The sequence below is a fragment of the Phasianus colchicus genome, chromosome 8 (assembly GCF_987193195.1).
Source record: "Phasianus colchicus chromosome 8, bPhaCol1.hap1.1, whole genome shotgun sequence".
In the NCBI taxonomy this organism is placed as follows: Eukaryota; Metazoa; Chordata; class Aves; order Galliformes; family Phasianidae; genus Phasianus; species Phasianus colchicus.
The window spans coordinates 30,865,131-30,879,159 of NC_143443.1; the positions used below are offsets into that span (position 1 = coordinate 30,865,131).

The window sequence follows — 14,029 nt, forward strand, 5'->3', positions numbered from 1 at the left end:
TAGCAGCTTCAGAAAATATAGGAAGCAGGTGTGTGACACTATACACTGGAGCTCACTTCTTTCTATAAGATGTCTTATTTTTTTGAAGAGACAGTACCATAACAAAATCATCATTAAGAAAACATTTACAGGCTGTAGTTTTGTATTTTTCCACAGAGTGGAGCCAGGTTTTAGATAAACACATCTTTAAGCTGAAAAAACAATATTGGCTGAAGTCAAGTGTATTTTTTTTTTTTTTTATAATTGAGTACCATTAAGTTGCAGACAAAACAATTTCAAGTTGCTTCTGCTGTGCAGCTACCATTGTGCTTGGAACAGAAAATGCAATTAACTAGCAGCTTCCTGTTAACACTGTCTCACTCAAAAAGTAAGGTGGCTGAGGCTTAATGTAAAGTTCACAAAAGAATTGAATATTTAGTCTCATCTAGAATTAACTCTAGCACTGCTTCATATACTTTAAGTTCTCCATGGGAACAGAAGCCCTACCCCTGTACCACCTTTATGGATTACTCCACATTAGTTCAGTATTTACTTCACTCAAACCACTCTTGTTCCACCAGTTCTGCAAATCATATTAGGGCAGGGAGATTCTTGTGACCATCAGTGCAAACTGTACAGTATAAGATAGAGACCATTCTTAATACTTAATTGATATTATTCATACAAACCATATCTAATCATGTAGATAGTAAGATGTGGCTTATATGAGTACATAAGTATCAGTTGTCCCTGTTATTCTGAAATAGCTTGAAATGTAAAGCTCATTTGGGACCTGTTAGTGAGAGTTGTCTTTAAGTACAATCAGGATGAGTTTCATACTGGAATCTTAGATAATTTTAAATTGATTCTTCATACTGCACAATAATCAGTATTATTCTGCTGCTCAGAGGGCAACAACACACCTTGCAGAGCCCTGGCTGCCTAAAGTCCAAAGTTAAACTTACAGAAGAGGCTGCTGCTGAGCAGTTTATTCCCAAACAGACTCTACCCCTGCTATAAGGGTAAGAGGTTACATTTTCCCATTGTTAAAGGAAATAAGTTTACACGAATTCAGTATTAAACTTTAATATCAAATCATTTGCTCAGTGTTACCAATTCTCAATTACAAAACAGGCTCCAAAAAAATTTCATAAAATATGTTTAGCTGGCTGAACAGAGATAGTGTGTTCAGATTGCAAGGGTAAATATCCATAATATCTTGGTATAAATTATCTACAAAAAAACTGGTATAAACAATATCCCAATCTTAGTATGGGTTCCATCTAGGATTAGACAAATTTTTATCATGACATCCACAAAACATTAAAGTTCATTTCCATTAACACACTTTTGCTGCTGAAGTCTGGCTTTACGCAGTGCCTCCAGTTGTTTTGCTCTCAGCCACCTCTCTCTTGACAGTGTTGTCTGCCCCGCGCTGAGAGACAGGAACCTGGACGAGCAGAAAGAGCAGTTAAGGAAGAACTTGTTGATGGTTTCACACTTGGTAACCTAATGCAGCTTAAAAACAATTGTCAGCATCTTAGAAACTGGAAAGCAGAGGATGAACTCTGCCTGGTTAAGAAACTGACAGAAACAGAGGAAAAAGATTCCTCACACACCTGTCTTAAAGTGTCAGCATTAAATGAGTTTGGCTCCTGCTTGCTACAAAGTTTTCAGTTCAAACTAACAGCACTACCCACCTGGCTACAAGCAGAGTTCTGTGCAGGTCATCAGCAGTTATGCTCTCGGGGTCATTCTTGCGCATTTCTACAAAGTCTTCTTCAACAGCCTATAAACAGTACAGCAAACAACTAAGTGGCAATAAAGGAGCTTCAGTATTCAAACACCTTAACTATCCTTAGATTACAGGAGAAATGTCAGGAAATCAGCTTGAATAAAAACAGGCTTGCTCATCTTTGAATATAATTATTTTCAAAATGATTTTAGCAAGCAGGATGTGTATGAACTCTATACACTGAAGCACTCGTGAGTACAAATTCTTGAAGACACACACATCCATGACAATAAAATGCTTCTTTTTTTTTTTTTTTAAAGAGCTTTCAACAATTGCTGCCTGGGAGAGAAATGAGCAAGTACAGTAACATATTAAGGCACTTTCTATCTGAAGATGAAGTTGAAAGTCAACTAGTGAAGTTTTCCATACCTTTGTCACTTCATCAGATATGCTGTAATCCAACAGTCTCAGTAAACTTAGGTAAATTCGAAATTTGTTCAACACAGAAGGGAGCACTGCAGTTAGGAGGCTGTTCACGTACTCCTCCATGTTTGGTGGAATTATCTGTGGTTGTAACTGGACTTGGCAATCTGACTGAAAAATAAAATTACACATCATCCCTTTTCATGTTTTTGCTACTCCAAGATTTAACCTCCAAGGCAAAAGTCTCAGAATTTAGGCAAGACAATTCCTTCTTTAAATACTTAACTATTCCCTTTTTGAAATCCAGCATGAAGTTTTTATTCAATAAGTCAGTTTCCCTTTGAGAAAAGTGCAGTTTCTCAGTTTATAAAGCTGGAATGCAAGCAGTCAGAGATGTAACATTAGGCTACTCTGTTTTTCAAGGGGCAATGCCAGACAAACTGCTCTTCATTCATACACCCAACCCCTCTTGATGCTGTTTTACAATAAAGCTTTGAGAGTAATGGTCTATCTGCAGGCTCTATCCAGTGTTGTAATGCGCATTGATAACTTCAGTCACTATCTTGCCATCAGTATTCAACCAAGAAGCAAGAAAGGTGACTTTCTTACACGCATCACTGCTCATAAGATTGCCTTCCAGTCTTCACTTGTATCTTCGCTCGTCCCTGGAACAGTGTGCTCAGTGTTTTTAAGTAGCTACTAACAGTAATTATTCCCCAAATTCAAAAAGATCTCGCCATACCGGTAGGAGCGATCGGCCCTCCGAGGTGATAAGAACGTTAATATTGCATGGGAATTCCATCTGGTGGTAACTGAAGTCATAATCCACTTTCTGCCAAGTTATCAGATTACCCAACGCTTTCACATTGTGCACACCTAGAAGAGCAAGAAAAATTCTGACAGCTTTGGAGTTTGACCATTCTTTCAAACTGCTTTTTTTCCCCCCCCCCCAATGTTTTTAAATGAGCAGCATTTAATTGTTAGATGCTGTGGTTTGTTGTTTTGATTTTGTTTGGGAACTAATAAGGAGATGAATTTTATTAGTTTAAATATTTTCTTCAAAGTTTTGTCGCTTGAGTAAAGCCAGATTAACAGCCTCCCCCCACAAAAAATACATGCAAAGGCTCAGAAGCAAATAACTAACTTCCAGTAGTAATAATTCAAAAAGAAGTTATGTTTTTCAATAGTATCAACCTGAAATCTCAGCCTGGCTAATTCTGCCAACCCTTGAGCTGCAGTGGGACAGAGCACCAACCACTCATTAAAGAGGCCCAGCAGTCCTGCAGCATCACACAGTTCAGACTTGTGAAGGTAGCACTCTTCTTTTAAAACAGTCACTTCCAGTGATATTAGTCTTTCCTCAAAACATCATATATAGCCATACTATACATTCTCCAGTTATTGAGCTTCTAGAAGGTACTACAATTCTTCTTTTATGTAGGTTATTACTTAAAGCTCTGTAGAAAGCACACTGTGCAACACTACATCAGCTTACATGACAGAACCATCCATTTTTTTCTATGAAACAATAGCTAATTTTGTATGCCTCACATTTAAGTTGGGTTTCAAGGGATGGTTTTCATATATACAGTAAATGTATAAAGCATAAGGCAGTGTATGCTCTCCCCACTTTCTTTGCCTCACAGAAAAGCCAAACCATTGTAATGGTTCAGAGGTAGTGTGGTCTGAAGACTCATTCAAACCAGCAGCCTCTTCCATCAAGCATCAGACATGCTGCCCAGAGCACTCTGTGACACAATCATACCAAATGAGATACCATTTTGTTTCACTACAGGTCACCTGAGGTCTGGGACAGATAGTACTCCTTAATAAAGGGACTCTTGTGGAAAAAAAAAAAATAAAAAATAGGTATAGGACTTTTCATTGTAGAGCTACTCGTTCTGACTCAATACAAGCACTTCTGAGCAAAACAGCAGAAACTTCCAGTAAGCAAAACCAAAAGATCATGCATTAAATTGTCTGAGAAGGCAGCAGAACTAGCAGCATGCTAGTTCAAGCAATGAAATAGAATATGGAAACCACCAACTGTTTTCTAACAGAAACTTGTCACTGGGACACAATTAGCACCACTGTCTTTGAATATATACATATATAAAAAAAAATTACCTTTTGTGTCAAGCTGTCCTTGCTCAAGCTGAGTCTCATCTATGACAAGGGAAGTGTTGCTGGCGAGCTGCAGTATTCCACTGACTAAGCGATTAGCTGTGTAGTCTTTGCGTGGGATAAATCGTGATTGGTTCATATTTTCAATGGTCATTTGTAGGCGATAGGACTGCAAGGAGAAAAGAAACTCATCGCACATCTCCTCTCCTCTCACCTCTCTAGTAAGTAATTTTTTCTTTAGCAGGAGCTGCAACTGTGAACCTCCACAGGAAGTAAAATAAAACCTGCTGCCATAATACAGAACACATTTTATTCCAAACATCCAAATACTAAAGGCTTAAGAAATGTTGAAAAGATAGATGCATCTGTCTGACAGTTTAATACACACAAAGATAGGACCTGTTTCCATATTCATCTTATACAACTAGGATAATACAGGCTTCATCTGGAAGAGAGCCATATCTCCACTTCTACCTGCCCCTTAGATGGAGATCAGCAACTTATTTAATAAGTTAGTCTATTTCTTTTGGCCAATTACCCCAACATTTATGACTAAAAACACTGCAACGCTGATGTTATTCTTACAGCTGGGACAAGCTGCTGGATGATGCGGTAGATGTGCTCTGTGAAGATGCTGTTCCTTGGACATCCACTCAAGTTGACTGTGAATTTTCCCAGAGGAAGCACATCTCGTCTCGCATAACTAAAATCAAAAAGAAACATGGTTAGGGAAGTATCTGATTAACAGAGTGATCAGAGATATCGCTCAAACTGAGCGATCTCTCTTATCAAGCTGAGTGATATCTGTGATCAATCTCTGATAGCTAGCAGGATTTCAGTATTGATATATACATAAATAATAGCCTCATTTTTGCTCCTTCTCCAACGTCCATGAAGCTAAAATAGGCTGAACTCTGCTTTGGAAGGCTTTGCAGCATTGCACAAAAGCAGTACATTTATAGTGCTTATAATATGTTCTGTTCTCCTTCTGCTCCGCTGCAAATACTCCGTGCTTTCTCTTTCTTATTGCTCAATTTCCCTACTTACTATGCTTGTTCATTTCCTCTACCTGCCCTCAGCTTTCCTCTCCCTTTTCTTACTGTACATCTTCTGCCAGTTCTTGACAAATTTCAAATTCTTTTGTGATAAGAGGAAAAAAATAGCTTGCGATCCAAGTATCAGAGCGTTCACAGCCAGAAAGAACAGTGTGTACATACAAATGTACTGATATTGTACCTCTGTTTAAACTTTTATCTAGGAGATTTTTTTTTCCAGCTCTCAAAGCAACACTGAAAGGATGAAACTGGCCTTTGAACAAAACCTTCTGGTATTCCACGGAATGAAGTCTGCTAATACTGCCTACTATGACAGGACAACTATCTGGACTAAGTACTGCTGGAATAAGTAGTTTCTGCTGTTCATTTACAGAATGGTGAAGAACCCCAAAAAAGACATGTCTTTTAAAAGAAGACGAACACTTAATTCTCAAAAAACCTCTGAATACTTACACTGTAGAGATGAGATGCAATATAAGGTACTCAGCAGCTAAACTGTCTCCCAGGAGGGCATGTGTGAGGAACCCAAGTAACTCTGCTCTAACTGGTGACAGCTCAGACATGAAATTAGACACAACTGATAAAAGAGCAGAAGACAAAATGTCAGAAAATGGGCAGTTCTTCACCTCCTCCTCCCCTTTTCTTTACATAAAGCTTGTTTTCCATTACAATCAGATGGAGGAAAGTGGTTAATCCAAGACAGAAAAGTAAACATTCATTTGTTTACCCACAGAACAATTACTGGCTTTGGGTAACTTCAGTTGCACAGCATTTCCTTTGAAATATTTTTTTTTTTTAATTAAATAATGTTATAAATACAAATAATACATTTGCAGAAGTCTATAATGCTTGGAGTCAAATTTCTGAGATATATAGCATAGTCATACCAAATTAGAAACAAAAAAATCCCCTTACACACAACAGAGCTCAAAACAACCAATACAATGTATGCAAGGAAGGGATGAAGTGCATCAATTAGATGTTTACGTGCAATAAGTAACAAGAAAACTAATATCAGCCACAAAGAATGACAGTTACTTAAAAACCAGAACTGTTTTTTCTTGTTCTCACAGCATTATGATTCCTTATGTTGCACATGTTTACTTACACTGCAGTATTAACTTGAAAATATAGTTTTCCAGCAATTCACTACTGCATTTGAAAGCAAATGAAATCTTACAGCTGAACAGCTTGGTAAAGTCTTTAAGCTTGTAGATGCTAAGTATGTTTCATGCAACTCACATTTAGTTCAGAAGCAGCAATATATAAGCATCACATAAATACTAACTTTCGTGTTTTGAGCTGTCTGTGGCATTGAATGGCTCTTCTACTTTCACAAAATTTAAATACAGATGTTACACTGATGCATTTGTCTCTGAGCAAAGAAATACTTGTCCATAGGTACCTGCAAACTGCACATTTACAAGTATGTAGACTGAAGTGTACTCACAGGTTTTACTCTCTTCTTCATTAAGGCAAGCAGGCAGTAATGGATTAAGATGTTGCAGTTTATGTGCCAAAATCACATGGATTCTGGGGACTAATGAGGATGGAGGACTGTGTACTCTCTGTTCTTCTGCCGTGTCCATGCACTCCATAGGATCAAGGGTTGAGCTATCCCTAGGCAAGGGAACAAACAGACTAGAAAATGCTCCAAAAACATTTTTCTCCACCTGAGCATAAGCCATTGGAACCACGGCATGAACACAGCATGTCTGTTCCCAACACTTGGTAAATTCTGTATTCAAACTATAGGAGCTGTCCTCAGGGTTTTTATAAACATCAAATACAAAATCACAATGTATAACCAATGATATAGAAACACCAAAGCATAGTTGATAAAGGAAGTTGTATTCCATTAGTGTCAGAAGGATGATGGATTCTTACATTCCTGGGGAAAAAACCACCCAAAACAGACCGCATTTATTATTTGCTGCACCACTTAATAAGATGCAACTTCACATCAAGTGTTACACACTGTTCTATCCAGCAAATATGAATGATATTAAATACATCCAGCAACTTTTTCTGAAATATGCATTACTTTTTTATTGTTTTCTGCCTGGTTCTAGGCACCGCCAGTAAAAGCTTCAAGGCAGTCCCATACCAGCTGTACTGGTGGCTGAGAAAAAAAATCTGAGCGTACATCAACTGTAGCTTACATGTGTTACCTCTTAATTTAGAGTTCAGTTATACAAGGTTTGGTCTTCTCAATGGTGCCTTACAAAATCCCTTTTAGGCCATTTTCATTTGTTATGTAGAAACTAAAATCTAAAGGTGACTGTATAATACGATGGCAAGGATTGGTACAAGTTTGATGAACTTTTACCAGCCTTAACAGCTGAAAGGCTTCATTACTTCAAGGCCTCTCCAGCAACCCTCTGAGATTACTGTCTCTTTCTATTAAAAAAAAAATCTTTTGTTTAGACTCTTTGCATTCAAGATGTTGCTAAATGCCACCATGTTGTTTATTTGTGATAGAATGACATGCAGAAAACAAATAAATAACTGTATGACACCAACTGATCTGTCAGTGCAGGATTAGCTTTCTGTCAGACAGATGATAGCCAAAAGCAGCTGACCAGGCTGAGTTACTTTTAAGAAGCTGGCACTATAAAGGACTCCTACTGCACTCTTGATATTGGATTTATTAAAAGGATAAATAAAGTTACTAACACAAATAATTTATTTGAAGCACAACTGCTCAAGGCATTAGTAGTATCTGTGTTAGATCAGTCATTAAGATTATTTTTTAAAATTGATTTGTTTATAACTGCATTTTTTTTCAAGCAAGTAATCAGAGAACAGAAGGTGAAACCAGAAACTTCAGCAGTATAATATGATAATACACTTTAATTAGCAGAAAAAAACCAACCCTATTTACAATCATTTTAGTCACTTCCACCTTCTACGAAGACACAAATTTTGTATTTGTATTCTACATTTTGTATTTATATTTTGTATTCTACAGTTTGCAAGAGTATTAACTATATTTTATCATTTTAAAGCCTACTCAAGAACTGTTCCCTATTTATTCACTATTCATTCAGCCACTGATATTTTAATAGGTATGAAAGTGCACAGAACACTTAGCTACAGAAATACTTTCTGCTTTACAGACTGTGTAACAACATAGGAAAACAAGCATCATGAATCCAAGGCCATGGATGCTTAGAGTATAATGGGCTTTAGTTTACAGGACTGTGAATCCAATGCTTTCCACATCAAGCTTTTAGGTAACAACTGAAGAGGTAAATATTGTGTATTCACACGCTCCCCTGCCTATATTAAAGGGACAAACAAAAATAACTGGCATATTAACATAAGTGTACTTCACTTCAGAACCACATACCACCCAAGCCTTACCTCTCTTCATTGTTCACTATACTCAGCACTGGATCCACAGACAAAATACCATACACCTCCAGAACATCATTGACTTTGAAGGTATCCCAGCTCTCATATACCTGCCCGAGACAAGGAAGTAGTGTTAAAAGTTTCATAGACAGCATAGAATCAAAGACCAGCTCAAGCACAATACAGATATCTGCTGTGTTGCTTTTAATTTTTCCCATCACAAATTCCTGCTTAAGAGGGCAAATCCTAGAAGCAAGTATCCAGAAGCCAGTTTCTGCTAGACATTTGAGCAGTTACTAACAGACTTTTCCCCCTGCTACTTCAGATTGTCTGCCTCATAACCGTGCTCATCACCTTTTCTTACCTTTACAAGACATGCTGGTCCTTTCTCCCCTGGCAATGGAAAATTTAAGTCAAGAGGAGGTGAACAGTTGGGAGAAATGAGATGATGACCTGCAGAAGCTTCAGTTTCTAATCTTTTTGGCTCCCCACATCCATGGCTATCACCTCCACTGCCTGAAAGCAAAGGGTTCATACACTCCTTAATAGAAAAGCAAAGTAAACAACTCACTGCATCAAGCAACATAGAATTACACTAATTTAACAAGAAGCCAAACAAAAAAAGAGCATATTTATCAAAGGATATTTTGACTCAAAATAGCAAAGCATCACAAACATATTTTACATTACCAAGATAAACAGGAGAGTAAGTAAAATCTGCATGTCTTAAAAAACTCCAAACACGACCAAACCACCTCAGTTTCAACACGAGATGCTTCAACCGCATCAACTAAATGCTTCTAAATTGTACAGGTCTGCAAAGGCAATATATTTCTGCATATCAAGTTTAAAAAACAGATAATCATAGAGGGGAGAATATACATCAACAAAGCAGGTTGCACTAATCATCTTCAGATTTTCAGCAGTAAAGAAACATTATGAAAACCTACTCTGGAATTCATCCGTCTAAATACAAAAACCTAAAATGCAGCAAGTGAACTTCATGACCATGTAACACCAAACAAAAGATAGATTTTTATTTATTTTTCTTGTAATGGGATTCATCATTTTGAACTAACCATTTTCTCTTGTTTAGAAGAGAATGTGTCAAAATGTTCAGGAGACCCCTATGCCAGTTTAAGTGGTGTCTCCACAGAACAGCAACAGAACAAATAGTTCACAAGTCGTCCACAAAATCAGTAAGCAGTGCACACCATCCTAACACTGACTGTTTGAAAATATCATCCTCTGAGGAGGTCTAACAGCCTTTTTCAGCATGCTACGAAGCATCTGGTATTGATCTGCCTCCTTTATGAAACTGAATTTGTAAGTCTCACAAAAGAAAAAGGTGAGGCTAGAGGATATTCTTTAGAAATACAGTATTCTTTGGAGCAAAGCAGCACCCAATTAAGATGCAGTTTGACCTCAATTTAAACAGTAACATCCAAATCAAGAGAGAAAACAAACTAATTTTCTCCAGATTACCACAAAACATGCTCTACAGTTAGAAATTAAGAGAGAACTCCTAGAAAAGGCAGCATACAAGTGCTGATGAACAAAATATTTATTTTAGGAATTATTAACTCTAGGTCATAAAACCAACGAGTCATAGAATATACAGTGCCCAACAGCATAAACTCTCCCACACTATTTAAGCCACTGACGATGTCTAAAACACCAAGTTGGTTACAAGAGGCTGCATTAACACTGCTGATTCAAACAATTGCAAATACTTCAATTTCTAAAGTTGAATTTCTGCAAAGCCTGACAAAATGCCTTAACATCTAGTCATCAGTAATGACCATTACCCATGTGTTGCTCTTTCTGTTTAGATGGATGTTGCTCCATGTCCTCATCTTCCTCATAGCTCCTCTTGTGGCGACTTGGTGTGTAGGATGTTGAAGGACTAACTCGAGCTTGGCTGGCACTGATATACGCGTAAAATTGAGGATTAAGGACAACACCACACTCAGCTAAGAAAAATTCAGGGAAAGTAAGCTCCGCTAACCTGATGTCATCTCCTATTTTGAACAAAGTATTAGAAGTTTCTTCAGGCCCAGGCAACATGCTGGTTGTCGAAGCAAGACTACCTGATACAGTTATTAGGACTACTTAGAAAAGGAATACATAGGAAATGCTGACATACTTGTAAGATGCCAGCTGTGCTGCAGGTATAAATGAGTTTTGCAACATCTAATATAGTGGTGTTTTCATTAGCATGCGATGTACAGATGTTGAAATGATTCAGGCATTTTCACACTAGTCAGGTTCACCTGAGATTTCCATTGCTGCAAGATTTTGACATGAGCATTCCCCGCAAATTAACTCCTAGCAATCACTTATTCACCAAAAAACCCACCATATTCAAGTGCTATTGGCATTCTGTGCCAATGATAAGTAGTTTTCTTAAATTCTGAATTCAAAATGTGAAATATCAAGTCATCAGATTAACCATCAAATTCGCATCACTTTACAAAATGCAATATATCCACTCCAAGAATTACTGTCTAACATGCTGCAAGTGTTTCTACAGGTGCTTTAGTCAGACTCTTATTATGTAGCAATGTCTTGGTTTCACCAGAAAACATCAATGAATGCCCCAGCTCAAATTAAGTCTCCCATTTTCTAAAGATGCACAAATATAAATTACCAGAAATTTTCAAGATTTTCCAGTCATTACTTGTCCTGATTCACTTGAAGTGAAAAACAAAACAATCCCAAAACTGAGAAACGTTACATAAATTTGTCTCCTTACAGTTAATGAGTTAATTGATGATAATGTTTGCATAACACAGCACTAGCTCAGACAAAAAAGATATTTCTTTCACCCATGCTGATTCACCAGGCACTGGAACGCAGTAGAATGTCTGTCTTTCCAAGGTGACTGTTTGTGAGGAGTTCATATCAATTTCCTGCTGTGGCTAGAATGCCAATAGAAATAACAACGTTAAAAACTTGATTAGTGTCTTTTCTGTTTAGAACTAAATATTCACATATTCAGCTACTTAGTCAGAACTCACAAGATGCCTGATTACATCTCATGAAACAGAGAATCTAAACAGTCTGGAGTGCTCTCTCTCCCACCCCACCCAGTAAAACAAATGTTAATTAAAACAGAATTGACTTGAACTTTGCTGAACTTGGAAAGCAGGCAAGCAATTAGGAATACTCTGCTGTCCCATTCTGAGATTAACTTTCAGTTTTAAGAAACTTATCTCCAGGAGCCCACTGTGAGCACCAAATTACACTATGCTTATAAATCATATCTTTCCAACTAATACTGCATCCCAAAATGCATATAACTTGTGTAACTTACCCCACATTCTGCCACATCTCTGTATTTACCAAAATGCAAAACCTGTCAAGAAGAAAAAACAATGCAATCATTCCCTGTGTGCCAGCAGCTTGAATATGATTTACATCTAAATTATTGCATGTAAGTCCTTCAAAAATATATATTTTTAAAGCAATATTATTTCCTAAATTCCCCAAGAGAATTATAAATACTGTTATGTTACTGATGCTATATAATAAGCTACCACCAGACAGTGCCAGACTGCATAGCTTTAGCTCTGAAACATGAGAAATGCGATGACTAGGAAGAAGAAAATGTTAAGCATTTACAGAAGTAATAAGTCAGTATTTCACTTACACGTGCATTTGTGTTGGGGTCAACTGTTTCATATACACCCATATAAAACTCAGGATCAAACATATCTTGAACCATACAGCGAAATTTCACTAAACTGTTGGGCTTCAGGTAATGTACAGGAACATCATTCAGCGATGGGACCTGTAAAAGAAAGCTTTTCCTAAACAACTACCATATAAGCATTAAGTATCACCGTGAAGTAAGCAAAAAAAAAGTTGCAAAAGCTGCCACCGCCCCTTTCTTATCTTATATATCCCACTGCCAACTTGCTTGGCTCAAACCTTGAAGCGTTGTTTCTAATCCAATTAACAGTGCTCCAGGATGCCATTTTTGTCAGCCTTTCACACTAAAGCATCATTTGAACTCAAGCATATATGTTTTATTTTTAAACCTAAAGCATGGTTTTTCCCTTGCTGGATTTCTAAAAGTTTTAGCAGATGTTTTTCTTCCTCAAACGTGAACATCCAAGCAAATATTTCTTTAACCCACCTGAATTTTGCAGCATTATGATAGAAGGACATGAAAGAACAGTTTGAACACTTCCTGTGTACATTTATTGCAAACCAGCAGGGTTGGCCTCCAAATATGACAGTGTTTGTCAGCTCCTGCCACCTACTGGATCCCAGCACCAGCAGGCAGCACTCAGCAGGTGGGGCCCAAGGCAAACCAGCACTCTGGAGCCAAGGACTGGGGGCTGCTGCAGTAACAGTCAGGAATTTGCATCTTGGTTTTACGCACAGATTAAAGCAACTGAAATGTAAATAAGCATCACAAAGGCCTAACGTTCAGAGGTGCATATCAGAAAAAGGAAAAGCTTCTTAAGAAGATATCACTGCAAGGATTCGGAGATACAGAGTGTAATGTCAGAACTGTGTAACTCGAAGAAAATAACAGTCTTACCCAATTAGTAGCATTGTTTTCCTTTAATTTCTCTCTGAAGTAGTCAGTTACCTTCTTCTCCCAGTCGGAATTTGGAGTATGTTGGGCTACAAAACAAGGCACGTTCCCATGAACATTTGCATCACACAACAGGCTCCTATTCAGCACCGTGCTAACACAGTAAGCAATTCAAACATTTATCCCCATTCTGGGCAAACAGCTGAGTTCTAGACGACTTTATGAATGTTACATTGTGCCCAGCTCCCCATCCCACGCCCCTCGGGCGAGCTGAGACAACAACACGCAGGCTGGGCAGCGCAGAAGGGCTCTGAAACACAGCAACACCCGCGGGTAGGTGCGACTGGAGGAGCCGAGGCACCGCTTTCTGCTGCGTGGGGAAGTTTTCTTTATTTCAGGGAGCTTTTAGCTCAGATCAAGCCTAGCGCCGAGCCTCAGCTGTCGCACCGGCAGCGTTCATGGGGTACAGCGAGCTGCAAACCCCACGGCCGAGGCCATAAGAGCCCTCGTTCTCCACAAGAAGAGCCCTCGTTCTAAGCGTTGCCCCCAGCTCCATACCCACGCGCTCGGGTCTCGCTTCCAGCCTTTCTTCCTGCCAGAGGAACGCACGGCAGCAGCACCGCTACCCCAAAAAACACACGTGGGTTCGCTCTACGCTAAGTTCCGAAGCGGCTCGCCCAGCCGGGACAGCCCCACGCAGCCCCGGCACCAGCAGGCCGGCCGCCGCCCCGCAGCACCCGGCGGCACCGCGCCTCGGCCCCGCGCCGCTCCCGGCGGGAAGGAGGCACCGGCCCCGCGGCCCTCCCG

At 38.8% G+C, this 14,029-nt stretch overlaps 1 protein-coding gene across 1 annotated transcript; it reads right to left on the reverse strand.

Moving 5' to 3' along the window:
* Nucleotides 1–1,049: 1,049 nt before the first annotated feature.
* On the reverse strand, nt 1,050–13,916 carry MCMBP (minichromosome maintenance complex binding protein). Its single transcript, XM_031597386.2, has 16 exons — nt 13,781–13,916; nt 13,226–13,311; nt 12,326–12,466; nt 11,990–12,031; nt 11,493–11,594; nt 10,482–10,611; nt 9,038–9,189; nt 8,683–8,783; nt 6,767–6,936; nt 5,770–5,893; nt 4,847–4,964; nt 4,265–4,430; nt 2,880–3,013; nt 2,144–2,308; nt 1,680–1,768; nt 1,050–1,429 (listed from the first exon to the last, which is right to left on the reverse strand). Exons 3-16 carry the CDS (start codon nt 12,398–12,400, stop codon nt 1,303–1,305), a joined length of 1,695 nt encoding a protein of 564 aa, XP_031453246.1. The 5' UTR covers nt 12,401–12,466; nt 13,226–13,311; nt 13,781–13,916; the 3' UTR covers nt 1,050–1,302.
* Between the last annotated feature and the right edge of the window lie 113 nt (nt 13,917–14,029).